We start from the raw sequence: 24,451 nt of genomic DNA, 5'->3' as shown, positions 1-24,451 counted from the left end.
TTTATCAAATTTTTTATATGAATTAAAACACTTTTCAGAAGTTCTGAGAAAGCCTATATCTTTTCTAGAATAAATACATCATATACATAAAATCTGAAATATTCTGACTTTTAAAATATTTTATTCTACAATTTCTAAAAAAAACTTATAAAATCTGAAAAAAGTTAAAAGTAAGGATTTTTCAGAAATTTTCTTAAATTTATAATTTTTTTAAATATAAGATATTATGCGAATTCTTCTTTATCAGAATCATTGATAAACGCAATTAATATATTTTTTAATGGAAATAATAGGTGCTTATTAATTTTCTTGGCATAACTTGAGCAATACAAACAAATACTAAACACTGAATTTTATTAGCAGTCGGTTTATTAATCAATAATTAAAATAATTTTGTATTATATACAAAATGATACAAAATGATCGTAAAATATAGAATTTATTTTATATTTTTCCTATTTATGTCTCTTTTTGTTATTATTCTTTACAGTATTCTTCTTCTTATCATTCTTCATCTTGATTCGCTTTAATGATTTTTTCACCATTGGTTGTTTTTTCACCAACTCATTCTCATCCATCGGCTCAATCACTTGACCAAGTTTGGTCTTTACTGCCGGCTGAATGAGTCGCACATGAGCGTTCATTGGAACGAAGGTCCTACTGATGGGAGCTCTGATGGTCGCTTCAAAGTCCTTAACTCTGGTAAATGGATAGGGTAACTCTTTGACGAGGTGTTTTTTCAATTTCTCATTTTCATGTTCGAATATTATGACGTCACCCTGATTTTCGGGTTTACGTGGCATTTGTTTGGGAACATTCAGTATAAATCGACTCTTCTTACGAGCCGCTTTACTCTTCTTGATATTCGGTCCACCCCAGCTTCCCCATCCAGGTAGACTCAAATCAATATTCTGCGGCTGTGACTTTTTCATCTAGAGAATATTAGATTATTATAACAGTTTTTATGTAGAAAATAAAATACAATGTTTCTTTCAATATTTATTATGCATATCTATCTTTCAAATTTAAGGGAACTGATTTTTTCAGAATGCAATATGAGAGATAATTTATAAACGTATACATACATAAATTATATATATACAACTACTATATATACATAAAAAAGAAAAATAGTTTTTATTTAAAAATTTTATTACATACCTCCTCTTCTTTTTCTTTCCTAAATTCTTCAACAACGTTGTCGTCCGCAAATGCCTCGTTCATTATTCTATGCGTTTCCTCTTCCTGTTCGCTATCATCATCTCCGGCTGTAGCCACATCTGGCAGTTGCGTCTTTAAGTGTTTAGGCTTTATATTAACGTATTTTTTTGGATCTATTTCCATTTCATTACTAGTGCCAGCTGGTTCCTGTATCGTATTTACTATTTTTTTTAAACTTGTCAAATTACTTTCTTCATGTACATTTTCCATAGAAGTGGTTTCCTCCAATGGAGAATCCAAAATAGGTTTCCGTTTGGGATCTTCAAATTCAAGACTTGGCGAATAATCTTTATTCTCCTTCTCTTCATACTTTGTTGTCTTGTCATTTATCTTCAATTTCTTCTTCAGTTCTTCCTTTTTCAGATTTAATTTACGCTTTGATGGTGCCTCCTTTAATTCCTTGAAATCCGTTGCTTTATTTTTATCTTGCGATTTAGTTTTATTATTTTTGCAATTTTCTTTATTCTTTTCCTTTTTATTATTGCTATCTTTTATATCGTTTGTTTTTTCTAATGAAATGCTGCTTTTTTCATTGCTGAAGGATTTGTTTTTTGCATCATTGGTACTTGCATTTGAAGTGCCACTTTTTTCATTATCATATAATTTGTTTTTTGTATTGCGTTTGTTTTCTCGCAAGGAACTGCTTTTCTCATTACCGTGTGATTTACTCTTTGTATCACTTTTTTTTGTATTTGCTTGCAAAATATTATTTTCCTCATCATTGCAAAGTTTATTTTCGATATCGCTTGTACTTATTCGTAAAGTACTACTCTTTTCAGTGTGACATGTCTCTTTTTCCTTTTCCGGCATGATTTCATTCGAAATTTCATCTTTTTCTGTCTTCTCTCCTTTCGTCTGCTGTTTTTTATCGTAGAATTTCCGACAAAGCTTAATAAAGTCTTCAATTTCGAACTCAGTTTTTATGTTGTTTTCCTTATCATTTACTGATATCTCATCTTCTTTATCTTCTTCATATTCTTTATCTTCCTCATCTTCTATATTTTCTTCATCTTCCTCAGATTCATCACTGTCTGTTCTCCTAACTTTTTGCGTCAATTCTTTACTAATGGTCAATTGTTCAGTAAGTATTTGTCGTGTCTAACAAAAAAGAATTGATTATATTTTCTTGTTCTTAATTAGACATTTTTATTAACATTTAAATATCTATAATATTTTCTTATAATATTTAATTATTTTTAAAAAGATATATTTAAGTATACATTTTTATTAAAATAATTTCTATCAAAAATAAAATAATTTTCTTCAGATTTTAAATCAAAATAATACTCACTTCTTTATTATACTTAGCTTTAATCTGTTTATTCCTAGCCCATTGGCCCGTATTTTTATGCCTTAATGACATTCTCTCTTCAGCACGAGTTTTGTCTAATTGTGCTAATTTTACCAGGGCTTCCTCTGGATTACTATCTTTTAATTTTTCGAAATCCTTTAACTGCTGCTTGATTTTATCCTTCCGCTGAATACGATGGAACTTCTTGCTCTTTATCTTACCCTGACGATGCGCTTTCGCCTCTTTATACGACTAAAAGTGCAAAGAAATTAAACGCAATTCGTTAAATCTGGTTCTTGCTTTTTTTAGTCATCACTTTTTATATCACTTAATTATAACTGAATAATATTTCTGTACCTGTTGTGCCCTGAGTCTAGCAGCTTCCTTTCTCCTCAAGATTACCTCTTCCAATGTCATTTTGTATTTATTACCTTTTTCTTCTTCTTTGTCAGCAGGATACAGCAATGCTGGATCGAGCTCCTCAAACTTCTTCATTAAATCAGACTTCGTACTGAATCCTCTTAGAAATTCAGGAATTTTTGAAGTGCGAGAATTCTTTATTGGTGCTAAATGTTTCAATGGAAAGGATAACTGTTCTGCTGTCCTGTTCCTGGTTACTACACTATCCCATTTTTGCAATTCCTTTTTAACCTTCTCATAACCAACTGTCCTTTTTATCTATAAAGATTAGATTCTTAAGTTCCTTTTATTTCAAGATTAGATAAATTTCGTTATCAAAACTTAAAATTATTAAAAAAATAAGATGAAAATAGATAATATTAAAAAAGATCAATATAAGACTAATTGATTAATTCATAATTATAAATGTGAGAAAAGAAAAATTATTAGGATTGAGGTAGTAAATTAATGGATCCAAACATAGAATCATGTTGTATAATTAAATGAAAATATATTAATTAGTATGTAAAACTGTTTTGGTTTTGTCCTTTTTACCCTCATTGTTTTTAATCTATTAAGCCTTGAGATCATTTTTTTATAATAATGACGAAAAGAAATAATTAATTTCATCTTAATAAGATTATATACCCTTTCAGCTGCTGGTTTCTCCAATGGCTTAGAAAGAACTTTGTTTTTTTGTTGAATGTATCGAAGTTTCTTGGTGAGGTTGCTCTGATCCCCTTTTTGCTCCAATGACTTGATCAGATCCTTCACGTGTATCGTATCCTTGTTTGTTACTCCACTTTTCACAAGATGATACTCCGATACTTCTAAACTAGGCTCACTACGTTCTGCTTTTTTCACTCTGATAAAGGGGAAAAATATAATAAAAAGAATATTAAAACATACAAAAACCAAATTCCTTAAATCCGCAGTATTAAAATAGATTTTAAACATTCTAATCATAACCTCATCATTACCTTTGTCTCTTATCAAGCTGTGTCACAGCCTTAATAAGTTTCGCATGATCTTTGGTGATTTCCTGATCACTATCGTATAAATTCTCGCTTCCTTCGGTATCACTCATCTTCGTGCCCGTATTCTACTCGTATTATGACACAAACACTACAAATTAACCTACAAATAGTACGAATGCCACGAGACAGAAATACTTTCCTGCGCATGCGCGGCGAATGCGATCTCAGCGCGACATTTAAAGAGATTCTAAGGGTGAAATCACATAGTGCGGAAAACGATTCCGGAATAGAGAATGCGTCAATGAAACAACCACTCAGCACTATTCCGCATTTGATTGCGGAATAACGAGTGCGTCATTGTTCTTGTAATAAACTATAGTATTTTGACAGGTTAAAATAATTTGATACTGATAATTTGATTGATATGATGAAATTGCGTAATGTCGAGATGAATGAAGCAAAAAGACAAAATCTGAGTGCATAAATATAGATATCAAGATCAAAAAAACAATGATGCATTACGTGCGATTTCAGTGTGAAGCCTTTTCCTCACTTTCCATCACGCCAGTTTTGTGTGCTATGTTCACACGATGCAGAAAAATGATAGTAAATGCGTTAAAGCAGTTCAAAAAATTGTTATGAGATTGTAAATATTGGGTAATCTAAAAAGTATCCGCGGTACTTTGTTACTAGACATATGACCAGCAACACACATCTAGTGACAAAAAACCGCGGATACTTTTTAGATGACCCAATATTAATTGTAAAACATTAAATAATACATTAGTGACAATTGGTTTTACAATTTAAAAAATTATATTTCATTTTAATAAGCAAATTATTAACATGAAGTTAGTAGTTTTTAAATTATATTCATGCTGGATACATCTTTGACGCATCATGTAAACATAGCACACAAAATTTGCATGATGGTAAAGTGCGGAACAGTGCTGATTGGTTGCTTCAATGACACATTCTGTATTCCATAGTTCTATTCCGGACAGTGTGATTTCAGCCTTAGGTTAAATTACGACTATGCACATAAGGAACTAAAATACGTTATCATTCTAAAAAATATTGTAAGTATGTTTGCTAGTGTCAATAGCTTTTGCAGAGATCCTATGAGTAACAAACTTTTCTGTACAGAGTTTATCTTAAAAAGAACTCATTAATTAGTGTAGCGCTATTCCTGATCAAAAATTGAGTCGAAAATTCCTCTACCATTTTACAATTTTTGCACTTTTTTTTAGTTACCTAATGAGCAGATCAATGTATGTGTAAGTTTTAAGAGAATCTTAAAAGCATTTGGATTACCGACTAAATCGTAATTTTTATATAACAATTACTTTTTTCCTCTTACAGATTCGAAAATCATTTCTCAGGATTAATGTATATGCATTAATATATGTTTGTAAACTCAGCAAACGAGAATGGATTGCAATAAATTGAAATGGATTCAGATTTTCAGAAAAATTGATTCACGAATGTTAAAATGAATGCTTTTCAATCCTGAATGCATTTTTATTCATTTATAGGAATTGCATGGAGTATATCTCTACGCCTTTCAATCTAAAAAAAATATTAGCTTCTTCTGTGCGTTGTGAATACTGTTCAATTCAAAATTTTGAATAGGAAATGCAGTTTTTCAATTCAATTGGCATCCAATTGAATCAAATTGAATCCAATTAAATCCATAAAAAAGTATTCGCTACTTAAAATGCGCATTCGGATAGAAAAAAATTACGATCCATTTTAATTCATTCTCGTTTGCTGGGAAGTGAAGTCTATGCTAAGAATGACAAAATATTTCGAAATTGAAATTTTAAGAAAAATGTTTTGCCGTTTCCGGCATAAATTCCACCTCACAAATATATATTAATTGACTGCCGATGAAATTATCGACAAGGGTGGTGGTGGGCCTCTAGTAAATATAAATGAACAAAGACGCGCCATATAAATTAGAGCCCTTACTCGTTAATCTCAATCCATTCTCCTGCAAAAGGTGCGTTCGGCAATGTAAATCTGAGATAATCTAACAGATGGCAAGCTTGATCACATGCTCTCCGAGCAATACGAGTGCTAAGAATTAATTCCGAACGCTACAGAGCTGTAAACTTTCCTTTAAGGTTAGATTATGAAATGAAATTGTTTATTTTAATAAATAAATAAAAAATACCCTATTAATTGAAAATGTCTTCCGCTTTACTAGAATCTGATAATAATCTTATATACTAAAAATAGATCGTTATACATGAATGTAACATATGCAAGGTGTGTTTTGTTAAAAGAAAATACTACATTGCAAAATAAATTTCAGCAATTTATAAGTTATATTACTTGATTTATATTCATTAGAATCTTTAATACATTAATACAGTTTTTATTTCATTCTATGTGCAACATAAACTTCAATCGAAAAATTAACTAGCAAATTCTTTGTTTTCAAATACGTAACTTCAAATTCATAAAGAGCAAAAGAATTAAAAATTACTTTCTCATTAAATATTATATATAGGCCCGAATTCAGAACGCGGTTACATTGATATTACAACGATACCATGCCAATATACGATACAATAGAATTTAAGAGATAAAAGCAAGATTTTATCGATAAAAGCGGGTTCTGAATATGGGTCACAATGTATTCCATCAACGTCTATTTGACGTAGCATTTGTTTGAGAGTTTGTAGACTCAGACATTATAAAAGCCGCAACACGGCCTTTCGCATAACGCATAATGCATAGTGCATAAGAGAATTAACCAATCAGAATCCTTACTTTTCTTCCAGTTAACGGAAAAGGAGAGCTTTGATTGGTTGATTTTCTTATGCATTATGCGTTATGCGTTATGCGTGAGTTTGTGACGCGGCCTTAACAGTTCAAATACACTATTCGTAAAATAGAAGTATTAAAAGAGATGAATGTACGTTATGTGTTAACGAATCAATTAAATAATACATTATCAGAAATGTACAGGTTAGGAATTTAATTTAGGCGCGAAAATCTGCATTATAGATATATATAGCTCTGCGAGCGCGGTCTTTGAATCCGGAGTGATTCGAGCAGCTCGATTGGCTCTAAAAATGTTAATGGCTGCGGCACAGACTCTTGCATAATGCATAGGCCGGTATACATAGTCAGATCTTATATTCAAGAGATAAAGTCTTAAGTACGGTCTTAAGAAGTCACGAACCAATCAGAAGGCTGCATTAGCGTCTTAAGACATTACTTAAGACGGTCTTGAAATAAGATATGACTATGAATATCAGCCATAGTGCATAAGAAAATCAACCAATAGAAATCCTTCTTTTCCATGGAATAGAAGGAAAGGAAAGATTCTGATTAATTGATTCGTTTATGCGCTATGGATTATGTCTGTCAAAAGTCTGTTCTGCGGCTTTAATACCGAACGTTAATACCGACGCAGATAAGATGTAGCAGAAAGATGCGAATTGCCAAAACGATTTTCGAGATAAAAGAGCAAACGGATGCAACGCCGAACGCAACTAGAAACTATTTATCAGACAAATTCAATTGCAATTTCGCAAATGGAAAAAATTGTTTCTTTTAGCTTAAAGTATCACGACTTGTACTTTATGGGTGCAAATTTTTAAACACCCTTACATGCTATCTAGACTGTGTTCCAAAATTCACTGCCAGAGCTCAAATCTACAATTTACATTACATATACTATACATTTTCAGCATAGTCAGTAAATTTGGACACAGCCCTAGTATCAAGCCTAACCACTAAGGGCGCGGCGATCGGACTTGCTTCCTCCGTTTGACACGGAGCTTACACTTCTCATTATATATGTTCTGTGATCAAGCGCATTCGTGAGTCTCAGCGTGAGTCATCAATTCTTCCGGAATCTTCAATCGCGTCTTGTCCTGTGGCCTGTGTAGGTCTATATATATTTGTCGCTGCCTGTCGCATCCAATCCAATTATTTTGTGATTCGTTGAAGTGTTTTTTATACAAAAACATGACAACAGCAGCAAGACTGACCTTTGGATCTGCCCGAGGAGGACAAAGACGAGGCGAGAAAGATTTAAGCGCGATAACAAAGCAATACAGTAGTAGAGATTTGCCATCGCACACGAAACTTAAGTACAGGTAAGCAGAGAATCAAATTCGAGCTTTGCGACCGTTTTATCGACAATTGCATTTCTTGCTATCTGTTTCCTCCGAAGTTCGTTTAACTTTTATCTTGGGTAATATAAAACCGGATAAGAAGTAAAAAGATAAGATGTAAAAAATAGCAAAAAACAAGAAACAGAAAACAAAAAGCATTTTGTAGAATAGTCATTAAAGTTAAAGTAACGGTGGAATTAATAGTAATTAATTGGGTTTTAATGGTTTTTAAATTAGCTTTTCTTCTTCCCCTTTTTTTCCTTTAAAAGATAAATTTATATTTTTTCTATCCCTGGTTTTAAAAGTATAAATATAAATAAAACAAGTAAAGTATAAATTAAGCATTTAATACTGACAAGGTATTAGTTTTTTCCATTTACACTAAAATTCAAATAATTCTTATTTGTAACATGTGATAGTAACTCAGTTGAATGCATGTTTCTTTTCATTTTGATAAGCGAGAGTTAACTGAGTTTTTACTTACAATCTGTACAAGCTCGAGTCAATGTGCCGTCTTGTTAACTCACATTAAAAATTAGATTCTAAATCTGTGCTGTTATTCGATAACTACAAACAGCAAAATAAAACGATCCTTTCTTATTACTGTATTTATATATTGACAATTTATTATCACATTATGTAAATCTGTTTTCAAAACGACAATTGTATACTGAGTCAACTATATAACATTAATACTCTAGAAAAAAAATCAATAGTGAAAAGCAAAGATCTATTCCTTAACAATTAGCTAATACTGTCATACAAATTCATGATTTTTTTTTATTATTATGAAATGTTATATATATATATATATATATATATATATATATATATAAAATATAAAATAAATAAATTTATATCATTATATATAAATATATAAATCATGAATTTGTATGACAGTATTATAAGCTAATTGTTAAGGTATTTATATCATTGATCAAAATAGTTGATAATGTTCGTTTCTTTCAGTTATATCAGGTTCTAAGATCCACTTGATAATCACATAAATTTTTCAAGAATTAGTTACTTTTAAAAGTAAATTTTATTGTTGTATGTGTATGATAATCTAACAAGAGACATGATAAAATATTGCATTAAATACATTAAGAAATATAAGAATTCCAAAAAAAATTGTTCACGATGAATTTCTCTTAATACTAATTTTGTTTTTCTACAGAGAACATGGTCAAGGAACAATTGAGGAATTGCGAAATCGACACTTCAGAAAGGAATTGGAAGAAAGAGAGTGGATAGACAAGGATAAAGGATCAAGCTGTCGTGCCATTGAACCATCCAGGGAATTAACTGCATCCAGTGCAAAAAAACGAAAGTTAGATCAAGTTCCTTTCGCCAGCTTAGATGCACTTGATGATGAAGAATCAGATTCTGAAGATGATACTGCTGCGCTTTTGGCTGAACTTCAGAGGATCAAGAAAGCACGAGTAGCAGAACAAGCTAAGAAAGTATGTAACATTATAATGATCACGCAGTAGCATCGTAACATCAAGTGCATAAAAATATATAACAGGCCACTTAACGCGTCGTCTCTGCATATATGTTCACCGCTGCTAAGTTCGCGACGCCACCACTAATTATCCAGAGTTTTCATATCGACAAACTTTCAATTAAATTTTCTTCCATTGAGTATATCTGCAAAGATATATGTAATAACCTTTTTGTTAATTCGTATTACAAATAATTTCCGTATAAAAACATATTGGAAATATTACGTTTTAATACGTGATCTGTACACGACAAGTTTGTTCTTTATTATAAGTCAGTTGACCACTTTAGTCACTTTCAGTCCATCTTATGTGTCTTGTGTAATGAAATACTTGGCTAATTGCATTTATTTTGTATTCGTTTTTTTTATTAAGGAGGCCAGATGGTTTGGAGGATCAAAAAATCATTTTTTGTGAATTTTTTATGGAAAAATGATTACAGTTATTTTAGGTTTGAACTTATATTTTATTCGCACTTTATATACAATAAGTATGAATTTTTATTAATTAAATTGTGTTGAAATGTTCGAGAGGCAACAATGGCGGTAAACGTGTCCACATGAAGTTTTGTTGAATTGCTGACATTGTGCAGTCGTATGAACTAATCGTATGAAATAAAAAAAAATCAAATTGATTTGTAATTTATAATGTAAGAATGTATACTATAAATCTAACAAAATTATTAAAAATCGCGATTTGTTAAAATTACTTCTTTATAAAAAAACAAAGATTCTTTTTTGACCATTAAATTGCCAAAAAAATATTTACTATTATTGTTTTGAAAAATTTACTATTAATTTCAAAAAATTTATTATTTTTTTAGTACCGTATAGAGAAAATAGTTGTAATAAATGTGTAAAGAGCGGCGATCAGTTCATAAGCCGTTTTCTCTACAATGTCAGCAAATTTGAAAAAATGCGTTTAAAGTGTTGAGTTAGAATACTTATGTTTTTTTAATACTTACAATAAATTTTTCTTATTCGGCGATTCCCGGGCCATAATTCATCCTCTTGTTCGAAATGTAGAAATGTAGAAAAAAAAAACCAGAAATACGGATGTTTCTTTGTTCGAAGAAGTAACAGTCGTATGGCGCGTTGCGGGAGATCGAAACTCGCGCTTGTGCACCATTTCAGTTAACCGTGAATTACTCCGTTATTTTACCTTATTTCTATGAACAGTTTTGATAACATATTTTCAAGACAATCAACTTTCCGAAAATGAAATTTAAAAAAATTGATTTTTTTTACTCTCCAAACCACTCGGCCTCTTTAAGAAGAATGTAATTCGATATCTTTTTATGCACTTGGCATATATTTTTATCTTTCTTTAAAAGGATTCTTTTAGAGAGTTCGAATACTTTCAAGTTTAACTTACTGTCTTTTTGTTCCCCTCATATATCTTTCGTGTCTAAAAGAAGAATGTAATTCGATACTTTTTTATGCACTTGGTATGTATTTTTTCCTTTTTTTGAAAGGGTTCTTTTAGAGAATTAGAGTATTTTCAAGTTTGGCTTACTGTCTTTTTGTCCTCCTCATATATCTTTCGTGTCTAAAACATAAAATATTATCTTACATTTATCTTATAGTTATTATTTTATATTTATATTTATCTTATATTTATTATTTTGCAGGAAATGGAGAAAGGCCGTATGGAAAATATCCTTTCAAGAAGATGGGACGATGTCGTCTTTAAAAATTGTGCACGTTCCGAACCGAAGAAGAAACATGATGTTTTTATTAACGATTCTGTACTAAGCGAATTCCATTGTAAATTTATGACGAAATATGTTAAGTAATTTATTAATTATAAGCATCAACATATAAAATAATTTTAGGCATTGTAAATAATTTTTTTATTGAATAAAAATTTATTTTTGTTATTTATATTGAATAATCGTCATTAACCAATTCTAAACCAACAATTGAGCGGGGCAGCGTTTTCGCCCAAAATATGCGACGAGATAATCCGAGCGATGATGTAGGGCATTGTAGGGGATCGGTAACCCATAATAGAGTCTGTAATCAGAGTGGCGCCATACGAGAGATGACGCCATGTTTCAGCGAAATTCTGCGAGAGAGAAAGAGATATACGGTCTCAGTCTATTCAACAAACTGTCAGTTTTAGGATTAGGTGCAACAGCATTGAACGACATAGATATGTAAAGGTACATTGATAAAAATAAAATTATTTTAAAATCCGAAGCGCCACTACGTCTTAGTATTGAGATGTTGAACTAATATATATATTGTATTTTCAAATAAATGAATTAATTTCAGAAATGATAATTACGTGCCGATATGGTTGTCGGCATTAAATCGCAATTGATCTGAAATATTAATAATCCCCTCAAATTTTTCAAATTAATCTTAAAAAACTGTAATAAACTTATTGCGAAAAATATTGCCTCGGCCGGGAGTCGAATCCGGATCTCTTGCATTCCGTGCTTCGGATTTTAAAATAATGTTATTTAACATAAACGGTCTTGTTTCCTATTTTATTGATAAAAATAAAGTTATCGAAATTATTTTAGAAATACTAGATTGAATGTACAATACCGTTTTGTAACATTAAAAAAATGTTATGAAAATTATGTTATGAAAATAATTCCGAAAGACACAGAGCGCCGAATGAATTGGTTAAAGAGTATAAATGACAAATATAAAAATTGGACACCGTCCAAAAAAATTCATCTGTACGTAAGGTAAAGTAATTTATTCTTTATAAATAATGTATTTAAAGTATTAAAATAAAAATGTAACATAAAATATACACAGATTAATTATAATACCTGAAGACACGGTAGTGTCTTGGCACTAAGTATATGTATAGTCATCACATTGGTTACGAATTTAATTCTTTCTCTTTTTGTCGTAATCTTTTCAATTATATATCATTGTATTGTGAGTCTAAATCAAATAATATGATAATTACGATATTTAATATTTTATGAAATGGTATATATATATATATATATATGTATATATATAATATTTTTCTGAATTTTTGATTTCCTTTACATTATTACAGATGCATTTTGCTCCTAAAATGTGGGAACAGAGAATGGATAATAATAAACTAGCGCATTTAATAGCGCAAATAATGTGCAATAAATAACGTTTTGTATAAAGTAATGTGCAATATTACAAAATGTACAATATTGCAAAATAAATGAAATTTTATGATAAATAATATATGTAAAAGTTTTATTATTTTATATACAATAATATATATATTATTATTTTATATACAATATTATATATATTATTATATTTTATATAATATTTATTTATTATCATTCTTTAATTTGTCACAATTTTTGAGCATTTTTTAGCATGAATTCAAAATTTAAAAAATAATGCGTTTAAAAAACTAGAGGGAATGGCTAAAACATGGCGGACGAATCGCAAGTGATACCCGTATGGCGTCACTCTGATTGTAGGCTCTCTACCCCATTCTTATTCTTATAATTATATTTACAATTTGCAATTTGAATAAAGTTAGAACTCTTCTAATTTATTAATTATATAAGCAAACTACATTTAATTTAAACTTATGAAGAAAATTTATATGAATAAAAATGAATCAACCTTAGAGGCCCTCCACCACCCTCGCCAATTTTTAATGGCGATTCTCTTTTCTTTGTAAGTATATTCCCCCGTAAAAAAACGAATTACTAATAAATTTAGTCGGTTTTTATAGGTAAGTATGTTTTAAATTTATTTTTTAATTTTATATCTCTCTTTTTTACTTTAATTATTTTATTATATTTCGCTAAAATCATATTGCATTATGATTAGCGAAATACAATAAAATAATTAACAATTACATTGCATAGCTTTTTAATATTATCTTTCCTTGTAATTCTTTAATAATACAATAATTATTTACAATACAATGTATAATAAAAAATGTTGTTCGAAATGTATAATAAGAATTATATTATAGGAGCACAATTAATAAAATTTAGTAATGAGGTATTATACGAAAATGTCGAAAATACATATACGATAACACAAATTTTCTAAACCAATGTTTAATGAAATATTGATAAATGTGGAATGAAAATACTAACAATAATTAGATCGTACTTACTATTAATTATTAACTTGCGATTATATTATAAAACTTATTAATATATATGATAAAAAGTCATTAATGCATTTACGACAAGACTTTCATCGCATTTAAGATAATTATCCAAATTTGATCACGGGTCCCGCCACGATTTGTGATAAGTGTTAGTATCCATACAAAGAAGAAAAAATCTTCATGAAAAGCGAACTTGATTATTCTGGGGAAAGAAATTAGGAAAAAAAAATTATTTTTAAAATTGCGATCTGCACAATTTTTGAATATTTTTTTTTTTATCGCCGAACAGTGCCTTCGGATCCCGGGACGTTTGGGGCGATTGCCCCCCCCCCCCTTCCTAAGCCGCCCTATGCGATTTTAATCTTAAACTTTTTTTTTTTTGTATAAAAAAAATTTTTATTCTGTCGAGTAGGCACAGTTAAACTTACTTTTCATGTAAAATTCAAATTTAAATTTAAAATATCAAACAATGAATTTAAAAAAAAATTTCAGAGAATACATTTTAAATTTACTATAAATTAATAAAATTGAAACAAAATATAAAAATATACATTAAGAATAAAACGTATTTGTTTTGCAAGAGTTTTAGTTTATTTTTTTTCCCAAGGATCCTTTAGAAAAAATGAAATTTTTAATAAAATTTAATATTTCTAACAAAATTAAAATTTTTATGATAAAATACTTTTAATTTTTTAAAACAATAAATAGGAAACAAGACTGTTTATTTTTAAATAACTTTAAATCCGAAGTCCCTACGGTCTAGTTTTAAAGATTTTGAACAATTATATATTTTTCAAACGAATGAAAAAATTTTTCAAAAATAAAAATTTAGTGTCGATAGGTTGTGCATAACGAAATTAATCTAAATGTAAAATCCCCCCAAAATTCCCAAAAACTTAAAAAACGTAATAAACTTTTTGCGAAAAATATTGCCTGGGCCCGGGAGTCAAACCCCGGATCTCTTGCTTCTCCCCGGGAAATGCAAGAGTCCGGGTTCGACCCCCGGCCGAGGAAAATTTTTTTTTCGAAATAATTATTCAGTTTTTTAAGATTAATTTTGGGGATTTTGGGGGATTATTACATTTCGATTATACGTTAAGCGACACCCTATCGACACGTAATTATTATTTCTAAAAATTTTTTCATTCGTTTTAATAATATATATTATTTCAACATTTTAAATACTTAGACCGTAGTGGCGTTGGATTGTAATGTTTTTTAATTTAATTTTTATTTTTATGGAAAAACCCCACACAACCACACACACACACAAAAATTTTATAAAAACTGTTTAAAAATTTCCCAAAGTTCTGGTAAGTTTTATAATCACTGAAAAATTTTTATGTTTAAAAATTTTCAAATTTTAGAAAGTTAGTAACGTATTCATTAAAGTAAAAAAAGTAATAAAAATAGGCAGTATATTTCCCTACGGGCATATATTGCATTTTTTAATTTTTAAGCTAGTTAGAATATTAAAATTTTTTTACAAGTGTTTTTTTTTCCTGTTTTTTGCATTTTTCCCTTTTTTTTCCCCCTTTTTTTTTTTTTCATCTTATCTTTTTTTTTCCTTTTTTTGGTTTTTTTTTTATATCCCCCCAAGATAAAAAATTTTAAAAAATTTTGAAAAAAAACAAAAAATACGCAGCAAAAAAAAATTGTGGGGAAAAAACATCGAAAGGGGGAAAAAAAAACAAAAGGAAAAAACGAAACAAAAGGCAATTGAATGGTTTAAAGGAAATTTTAATTTTTATTTTTTTAACTAGGGGGTTCAACCCCTTGGGTTTTGGGGGGGAATGCGGGGTGCGGGGAAGGGGGAACTTTGTAGGGGGGGGGAACCCCCAAAAGGGGGGGGGGGAAAGGGGGGGGAAAGGTAAAACCCCCTAAAAGGGGGCCCTACAAAAGGGGGCCCTTTTTTTGTTAAAAAAAATTGACCTTTTTTTTTTTTAAAATGCATTGATAAAAAATTTTTTTAAATTTGACCACCCCTTTTTTTTTTTCTTTAAAAATAAAATCAAAAATAAAGGCTTGCATGTTAGAGAAAAAAGCGCGCATGCTACGGGGAAGAAGGAGGAAAATTAATAGAGTACTTTTTTTCTTTTTGTATATACATTTTTTAAATTTTTTGGTTTTTCCTGGCGCGTCGGGGAAAAAGGATAAAAGTAAAAGCAATACACATGAAATGGCCCCGAACAAAAATTTTTTTTTTACTTTTTTTTACTCTTTTTTTCGTATTAAAAACTAACAAAGGGGTTCGCAATCGAAAAAGGCTTGCATGTTGAAAAATTTTTAGAGCGGGGGTTGCTACGAGTGAAAAAGGGGGAGGGAAAAAATTAAAAAATAGAAAAAAACGTTTTTTCTTTTGTATGATACAGTTTTTAATTTTTTTAGGTTTTTTCCTGGCGCGTGGGGGGCAAAAGGGGAAGTAAAAGAAATTTTCACATGAAATAAAGGCGCAAAAATTTTTTTATTTAACTTATTACATGGTTTTTTTCGTTTTTATTAAAAAAACTAAAGAAAAGTTCGCAATCGATGAAAGGCTTGCATGTTAGAGAAAAAAAGAGCCGCGGGCTACGAGTGAAGAAAGGAGGAAGAATTAATAGGTATGGTTTTTTTTGATGATACATTTTTTCAATTTTTAGGTTTTTTTTTTCCGGGGGCGCGTCGGGAAAAAGGAGGGAAAAGTAAAACAAACCCGGGGGAAAAGGAAAACAAAATGTTTTTTTACATCTTACCCCATCGGTTTTCAAAATTTTAAAAAAAAAAAAGTAAAAATTCCANAACCAATGAGCTTTTTTCCCCCAATTAAAAAGGGGTGCTAGCAAATATAATGTTCTCAGAGCGATTTGGGGAAATCGTTTTTATTTTTGGATCCACCGTATCTTTTGATTCGGCTAATTTTTAAATGTTACTCGAACACCCTTAAAAAGTCAAATTTTAGGCCCCGTAGCGTCGTTTCGGCCCCCAAAAAGGCCCGTAGGGGAAATAAAAAGACGTCCCCCCGTAGCATTTCCCCGCGGAACCCTGATGATTGGGGTTTTCCCAACCCCCGCTTTAAAACCCCTTTTGTATTCTTTCCCCAAAAAAAAAGCTTAAAATATTTCCTCCCTGCCGTTAGAAATTTCCTTTTTCGAGAGATGCGATAATTCGTGCCCCCCGATGCCCAAAGGGGACGATCTCCACGAACTCGGGGGCCCCAACGTTGTTCCAATTTTTTCAAAAATTGTAGCCCGTACCCGTGATCAAAAGTCTGCTCAAACGCTTTTGCACGATCCCCCCGTACTGTGTCATAAAAAATTTAAAAAAAACGTTTCTTTTATGTTAACGTTGGAATTACTGTTATTTCCTTTTTTAAAACCACGAGGGGACTGTTTTAAAAAAAGGGGGGTTTTTCTTTTTTTTTTTTTTTGCCTTTTGTAAAGCGGGTATGAAAAACGTTTTAACCCCGTAAATGGTAAAAATTTCGGGGAAACGATGAGAAAAGATGGTTTTTCCCCCCCTTTTTCCCCAAAAATTTTAATTGCGACACGTTTTATCAAGTTTTCTACATATTTCTTTTCACAAAATTTACAATTTTTAAACCCTTTTACCCCAAAATACAACTTTTTTACATATTTTTATCAACTTTTTAAAATTGGGGTTTTTACAAAACGTTTATACTACTTTATACAAAATTTTTTTTAAAAACAACATCCCCAAAACTTTTTTCCCTCCTTTTTACAACTTTTGTTTATACAAAACGTCCCTATTTTTAAAACACACATACGTTTTTTATAAAGGGTTTAATTCCCCAAAGGGAAAGGGAAAAAAAACATAATAAATATTTTTAAGGGGTTTTTTTTTTTTAAAAAATTTTTTTGAACCCCCCAGTTTATTTTTTCAAAAATTTTTTTTAAAAGCGAATTTTTTAACAGGGTTTCCACATCGAAATTTTAGAAACCCTCTAATTGAAAAAGATTCCCTTTTTCGAAAAAATGCATCCGGGGTTTTTTAAAAAAGCGTTCCCCATCCGTCCAAAAGCAAGTTCCAAAAGCCACGTTGGGTTTTTGCGTTTTAAACCCCGATAGCTCATTTTTAAAAACAGCTGCGGGATCAGACGTTTCGCTCTTTTTGGGGACCCCCCCCTCTTCCCTTTTAAAACCAGGGGGAAAACAATAACCCCGGAGGGGGAAAATTTGGAAAATTTTTAAAAAATTTTTCCTTTTCCGGGGCTCTTTTAAAAAAAAAAAGGGTTTAGAACAGCCCCCCGGGGTTTAGCACCGCCCCTTCCTTCACATAAATTTCTTATTTAAACCTTCCCCGACCCCCAAAAATTTGGAAAGAGCATTTTGTCAGAAGACTGCGTCGATTGTTTTCGTATCGTAATCTTTGGGGTTTGGGGGGTGCATTGGGAAAATTTTGGGGAAAAAAGTTGGTCATGGATTATACTAAAACACGCGATCGTGTATGATGAGACTAGGCGTTGTATTTGCAGGGACATCCTCTTTAAAACCCCAAATCTAATCGACGTCCAGGGGGCCACTTTTGTTTTATTTTCTGTCGAGAGAAAAAAAATTAAATTTAATGGCCCCCCAAAGTAAAAAAGTTGAAAATTTTGGGGGTTTGGCTGGGGGATACCGTATCCGTAGGCCCGCAAAAAAAACGGCTACAATTCGAAAAAATCGAAAAATCTTTTTTTTTAAAAAAACCAATTAAATTTATGGGGGGGAAACTTCCCCTTTTTGGAAATTTTTTGCTTGGTTAATTTTTCAGCCCCCCCAATGACTTACATCCTGGGCCCCTGATTTTTTTTGCCTTTTTCATAGCGAAAAAAACGTAGCGGGGCTCTCGGTTGGGGAGCCGTCTTGAGGGGCCCCCTTTTTTCGGGGGGTGCTCGGGGGAGGGGAAAAATTTGTACAAACCCCCCACAAAAACCTTTTCCCGATATGTCCGCTCCCAAAAACGCGCAACATCGACAGTTTTTTTATCTCGTTTAATAACACATGGGCCCTTCACCACTGTACTTTGAATAATTCGAGCGTTGGTTCCCCCCGGGGACCCCCCTTCGGAATTGGGGTTTCGTTGCGCCCCCCGTATTAAAATAACTCATGACGGCGTTAACCCCACGCGTTTTTAATCTTCGAAAATTTTTCCCCATACGGTGGGGCTTTTAACCCAGAAATTAAAATACCGGGGTTGGGGTTTTTTTTCTGGGATTTTCCGGCTTCCCCGTAGAATAACGTTCTGTCGGGGGGACATTTTTACATATTTTTGGGGAGGGGGGCTATTAAAATACCCCCTTTCTTTTACGTAAATCCCACCCCTTTTGAGTTCTATAAAATCTCATCGAATAGGAACGCACAAAATTTTTTTTAAAAATGCCCATGCCCCTTTTGGACAGCTTTTTTTTTCCCCCGTTTCCCTAAAAAAAAAAGCTTTTTTACGGCAGTTTGAGGGGCCCCTGTTGCTGTATAGGGTATTCTTATTTCGTCACTTAAAAATTTGTATTAGAAAAGGATTGTATTTTTGACCCAAAATCTTGACGATGCGATCGTCAAAGATCCTCATTTTAAAATTTTTTAAATATCAGTCTCTTAAAAGTTCCCCCCACAAACCCCCCAAAGTTAAAAAAAATTTAAAATTTGGGGACGCACTGACTTTTCTTGCTGACGCAGTTGATTGAAAAACCCGATCGACGGGGAATGTTAACTTTGAAAAAAATTGCTTATCTCTTGCGGGGGCCCCCCCCGTTCTACAGCATTTCACGTCGCTTTTTCCGCAGTCCCCCCACCATCTGACGGTTTTTCCTTTTTCCGCGAAATTTCGAAAAATGGGTTGGGGTTCGAAAAAGCAAAATTTTTTAGCCCCAATGCTCCTTTTCCGTGGATCGGCAGGAAATTTTGATCTGCGTAGGCCCCCCCGATATTTAAAAACCCGGGTGGCACGTCGGGAAATTTGTTTGTGTGCGCGCTTTTGGGGTGCTGTACCCCCCGCGGTCGGGGAAAACTTACGGGGAAAAACGTTTATTTTCTTTTTGTTGGGGGAATTTTTCATTGCCCCTTTTTCGCGGTTTGGCCCCCAACCGCCCTTCGACAAAAACCCCGCAGCGACCAAAATGGTTGGGCTTCCAAAAAGTTTTTCTGTAGCACTTTAAAAATCTGATTCACGTGTTTGGGGGAGCAAAAGGGGGTATTCCCCCCCCTCACTTTAAAAAAAAGTTCATTGTTGTTGAGGTTTTGTTGTTTTGGTTTTTATTTTGTTTTGTTGTTTTGGGGTTTTTTTCATTTGCACTACGTAAAAGGTTTCAAGTGCGTTGCGGGGGCAAATGTCTCCGTAAAATCATACTTTTAAAAAAATTTTTTGTCTCGCCTTCGTACAACCTTTTGGGTTTTAATTTTTGCATCGTCTTTGCCCAAAAAAAATTTAAAATTTTTCGTTTGGGGACATTCGTTGTGTAAAAAAGCTCAAAAACCCAGCCCCAGCTGGGAAACCCCCCACCCCAACTCAGGGGAGGGGGGAAATAGTTCGCCCCCCGGGAAAAGGGCCTTCCCGCCAGCGAAGTGCCCCCGGGCAGCCCCAAACACTTTCAAAAAAACTGAGTTTTAAAAAGCCCCCGTCGAGTTTTTAAAATTTACGCGCTTCTACCGTTTTTTAAAAAATGCAGACCCTTTCCCCCCCCGAACTCGGGTTGAGGGGGGATGGGGGGACGTTTTTACCTATCGTCGTGCCCGGGGTTTTCGAAATATCGCATTTTTTCCGGGGGGGGCCCGGGAAAATTACCAAAAAAATCAAAGTATATGCCCCGGGGGGTTCCTTTGGGTTTTTGCTACCCAGTGATCCCCCGGGGCCCGGGGCGAAAACGCCAATTCCAAATTTCCGTTTCTTTTTGGTTTTACCCCCGTCGCGGAAAAACTTTTCGCATAAGACCCTTAAAATAGGGGACGCGCATACGTCTCGCGAGCAAAAAATTTTCCGGGGGGTAGTTGCCCGGGGGCTTTTTTTTCGTTTTTTGGCCCCTTTTTTTTTTTTCCCTGCTAAAACCCTGCCCCCCGTTTATGGGGCCCCTATAGCCCCGGCCCCCTATTTGACGGACGAGATACGACCGGGGCCCTTTTTCCCCCCGCGCGGCCCCTGACTTTTTCGCCCGGCTGAGGGGGCCCTTTTTCTATGGGGTTTCCGTTTTTGCCACGGGCCCCCTCCCCAAACCCCGGCCCCCAGCGCCCCCCAAAATTGGTAAAAAAAGGGAATGAAAACCCCTCTTTTTTTCCTTTTTGGGAATATCCTTTTTTTTTTTTTGTCTTTTCCCTTTTTTTATCTTCTTTTTTGTTTTTTTTTTTTGCCCATGGGGGGATTTTGGGGGTTTTTTTGGCTTTCATCGCTCCCAAAAAGGGGGCAGGGGCAGCTCTCCGTAAAAAGCGAATCTCTCGGGTTTTACACGTTTCCGCGCCCCTTGGCGAGTACTTTGTCTGCCGCTTTTTCTATGGGGAGATCTTTTCTTGGAAAAAGGGAAGTCGTGTTCCCCGGATGCCGCGCCCGGGATTTTATGCCCATCCCTTTTTGGCTAATCGTTCGAAGGGGGGGCCCCGGGGGGCCCAAAAAAGGTTTTGCCCGGAAAGAAACCAAAGGAAAAACGCGTTTATGGGGCGTTTTTAACCCAACTGCCCCGACGCAATTTTGTTCACCCCCTTTTTTTAGGTGCGGGACCGTCGATGTGCGTCCTCTGCCACGGCTGATTGTAGTGCTCGTCGCAGCGACGATACGTTTGAACCTCCGAATCCGCCTTCACGTGTTCCGGAAGCTTGTCCCACACGTAGTCGATATAGTCACCGTACACGCGTAAGAGTACAACCTTCGGTATATACTGCAGCTGCTCAGCGTTCAAGTCCTGAATGTCGAAAGGATGACACAGCATGAGATACATTTTGCTACTGCGCGACTCGTAAATTCGCGCGCCTTTAAATAGTAGTTCGAGAGCGCGTAGCCTTAGTGTGAGCATGAAATTCGTGCCGCAACCGTTGTCGATACGCGTCACGAACTGTGACGCGAAATCGCAAATGATGGGAGGCAGCGTGGAGAAGCGCAAGCACGGCGAAATGCTGCCGAGTACTATACGCGCGATCATTTGCGGCCCATCGAATTGTGGTAAAACCAACGTTCTCATAAGCTTACTCGAGAGCCCGAATGGCGTGCGTTTCGAAAACGTGTACGTCTACTCGAAATCGTTGCAACAGCCAAAGTATCGATATCTCGAAAATTTGTTTACGTCTATTGACGAAATCGGCTATTTTACGTTCTCCAACAACAGCGACATCGTTCCACCGAGCGAGGCGCATCCAAATTCTATCTTTATCTTTGATGACGTGGCATGTGACAAGCAGGATGCGGTGAGAGAATACTTTTCGATGGGTCGCCACGCGAACGTCGACTGCTTCTATCTCTGTCAGACATACGCGAGGATACCTAAACATCTGATACGTGACAACGCGAACCTGCTGATCCTGTTCAAACAGGACGGTACCAACTTGAAACACGTTTACAACGATCATGTGAATACTGACATGTCGTACGATGAATTTTTCACGTTGTGCCGCGACTGTTGGCAGCAAAAATATGGATTTCTAGTGATAGACAAAGACAGTAAGCTCACAAACGGACGATATAGAAAAGGATTTAACGAGTTCGCGATACCGTAACGTGACCAGTCGTTACCGATACTTAGCCAGAGACGAACATGGCGAATGTGCGCGAGCGTGAAAAAATCGCGAGGGAGATCGAGAAGACGAGTGAGTCGATCCGCAAGAAACATCGCGCTCTGAAAACCGGTAGAATCGAGGAGGGCATCGCGTTGGACAGACATTTTAAACCTCTTATCGAACCGCTGCGACTTTTCGTCGACAACCCCAGCATGCGCGCTACAAAAAGAGAGTCGCACGACGAAGATGCAACGTCTGCCTCTAAACGTGAGAGGAAGGAGGAAGAGGAACAAGAGAAGGAGGAGGCAGAAGAAGCGAATGAGACGTTCGAGCGTTCCACGATTCTGCATAAATCCAATGATCGATCGCACGATCGCGCACAGTCGATAACCTCCACACCATGTGCCAAAATCGTACCGACGATAGAGTCGTTGGAGAATGTTTTCGAAACGACGGAAGACTCGCTAGCGACGAAGATTCAAAATCAGCTGCAAACGTCGGAAGGTCGAGAGGCGTTACGAGCCGGCTTGGGCCCACTGGGGCAAAAGTATGTCGAGGCTGCCCTGAGGGGAGTGCAAGATAAAGAGCGGTATAGATCACGTGTACGGCATTTACCTACACAAGGATGGACTGATGTTTGGCAATAAACGTTTCGATGTGGATGACGCGGACAACATAATTATCGATGGCGTACGATACGCCGGTACACCTGGTCTTTACGAGTTGATTTTCAAGAGAATTCCCGACGATACTCTCTACACGGAAGACGATATGCACAAGTACAAGAGCATGCTGTTGGTGACGAACGCGCACAAACACAAGTACCATTCGCAGGGTCGATTATTGAGCAACAGGGGATACAAGTACAAACATGTAATCGCACCGTTGATGTCGATCACACCCAAGAAACAGAAGAAGAAATCTGGAAAGGGATTACCTCATGCAATGATGACATTGAATGATAACGCGATCGATTACGAGCACTGGGATGATCCCAACGAGCTGGTGGATCGTCTACGATTGCTCGACGCTTCGCACCGAGCAGGCAACAACGCTCACAACAACGAGATGCTGTCGATCATCGAGGAACTTCGCGAAGCTGGTCTTATTATAAATTAAATCGCATAGCAATGAAACGATTCAGTTGAGTAACATCAGCGAGAAAAAATACATTATTTTCTCGTACTCAGTGTATTACACGTCGAATCATGAAAAAGAAATCTGAGAAAAAGAGAGAGAAAATTAGCTCCGAGAGACGTCAACTCGTTGAGGAATTGCACGCTCCTGCGAGAAGAAATTTTCCGCGAAGGCGCGTCATAGTTCGGGGATACGACGATCTGTGGCAGGCTGATGTCGTTGAGATGCGTCCGTACTCAGGTTTCAACAGAGGCCACCATTACATACTCACCGTCATCGATGTGTTGAGCAAATACGCGTGGGCCGTACCACTCAAGAGCAAGGGTGGAAGCGAGACGGCTAACGCTATCGTTGAGATCGTTCGAAAGAGTAGAAGATGTCCAAAAAATTTACAAACGGATATGGGGAAAGAGTTTTACAACGCTGATGTGCAGAAAATCTTGAAAAAGCACAATGTTAATCACTATTCCACGTATTCGACGTTGAAAGCGTCAGTAGTCGAGCGGTTCAATCGCACGCTTAAGAACGATATGTGGAAGATGTTTACGCTCAACGGTAATTATAAGTAGGTCGACGAGCTGCCGCGTCTCCTGTCAGATTACAACGCGCGCAAGCATCGCACCATCGGCATGCGACCCGCCGAAGTAACTCCCGCGATCGCCGAAAGGCTCTTGGACACGGTGTACAGCGCGATAAAGATCGCGGGTCCTGCAAAATTCAAAATAGGCGATTCGGTACGCGTGAGCAAGTACAAAACGATTTTTGAGAAGGGTTACACGTCAAATTGGACCACCGAAGTGTTTACGATCGTTAAGGTGCAGCGTACCAATCCTGTAACCTATTTACTCGAGGATTATTGCGGAAAATCCGTCGCTGGAGCGTTCTACGAGTATGAGTTGCATCGCGCTACTCATCCAGACGTGTATCTCGTGGAGAAAGTCGCGACTGCGCAGGAAGGGAGACAAGGTGTACGTCAAGTGGCTGGGATTCGATGAATCACACAATTCATGGATACACAAAAATATTATTTGAT

At 34.9% G+C, this 24,451-nt stretch overlaps 3 protein-coding genes and 1 pseudogene across 3 annotated transcripts; 3 read left to right on the top strand and 1 right to left on the bottom strand.

The window, feature by feature from the left end:
* Positions 1-351: 351 nt before the first annotated feature.
* Positions 352-4,117, bottom strand: LOC105144607 (U3 small nucleolar RNA-associated protein 14 homolog A). The gene is made up of 6 exons (XM_011053587.2): positions 3,892-4,117; positions 3,560-3,776; positions 2,870-3,190; positions 2,513-2,764; positions 1,162-2,319; positions 352-932 (listed from the first exon to the last, which is right to left on the bottom strand). The coding sequence occupies exons 1-6, from the start codon at positions 3,996-3,998 to the stop codon at positions 456-458; spliced, it is 2,532 nt and encodes an 843-aa protein (XP_011051889.2). The 5' UTR covers positions 3,999-4,117; the 3' UTR covers positions 352-455.
* Positions 4,118-7,696: 3,579 nt separating this feature from the next.
* LOC105153510 (protein CWC15 homolog B) lies at positions 7,697-11,406 on the top strand. Its single transcript, XM_087415069.1, has 3 exons — positions 7,697-8,003; positions 9,199-9,484; positions 11,154-11,406. Exons 1-3 carry the CDS (start codon positions 7,873-7,875, stop codon positions 11,316-11,318), a joined length of 582 nt encoding a protein of 193 aa, XP_087271195.1. The 5' UTR covers positions 7,697-7,872; the 3' UTR covers positions 11,319-11,406.
* A 10,913-nt stretch (positions 11,407-22,319) lies between these two features.
* LOC147906917 (uncharacterized) lies at positions 22,320-23,501 on the top strand (annotated as a pseudogene).
* Positions 23,490-24,413, top strand: LOC147906916 (uncharacterized). The gene is made up of 2 exons (XM_087415282.1): positions 23,490-23,777; positions 23,988-24,413. The coding sequence occupies exons 1-2, from the start codon at positions 23,490-23,492 to the stop codon at positions 24,411-24,413; spliced, it is 714 nt and encodes a 237-aa protein (XP_087271408.1).
* The last annotated feature ends 38 nt before the right edge of the window (positions 24,414-24,451 follow it).

Source organism: Acromyrmex echinatior, chromosome 17 (genome assembly GCF_024713525.1).
Source record: "Acromyrmex echinatior isolate Ae372 chromosome 17, ASM2471352v2, whole genome shotgun sequence".
Taxonomy (NCBI): domain Eukaryota; kingdom Metazoa; phylum Arthropoda; class Insecta; order Hymenoptera; family Formicidae; genus Acromyrmex; species Acromyrmex echinatior.
This window is presented reverse-complemented; position numbering and strand designations above follow the sequence as displayed.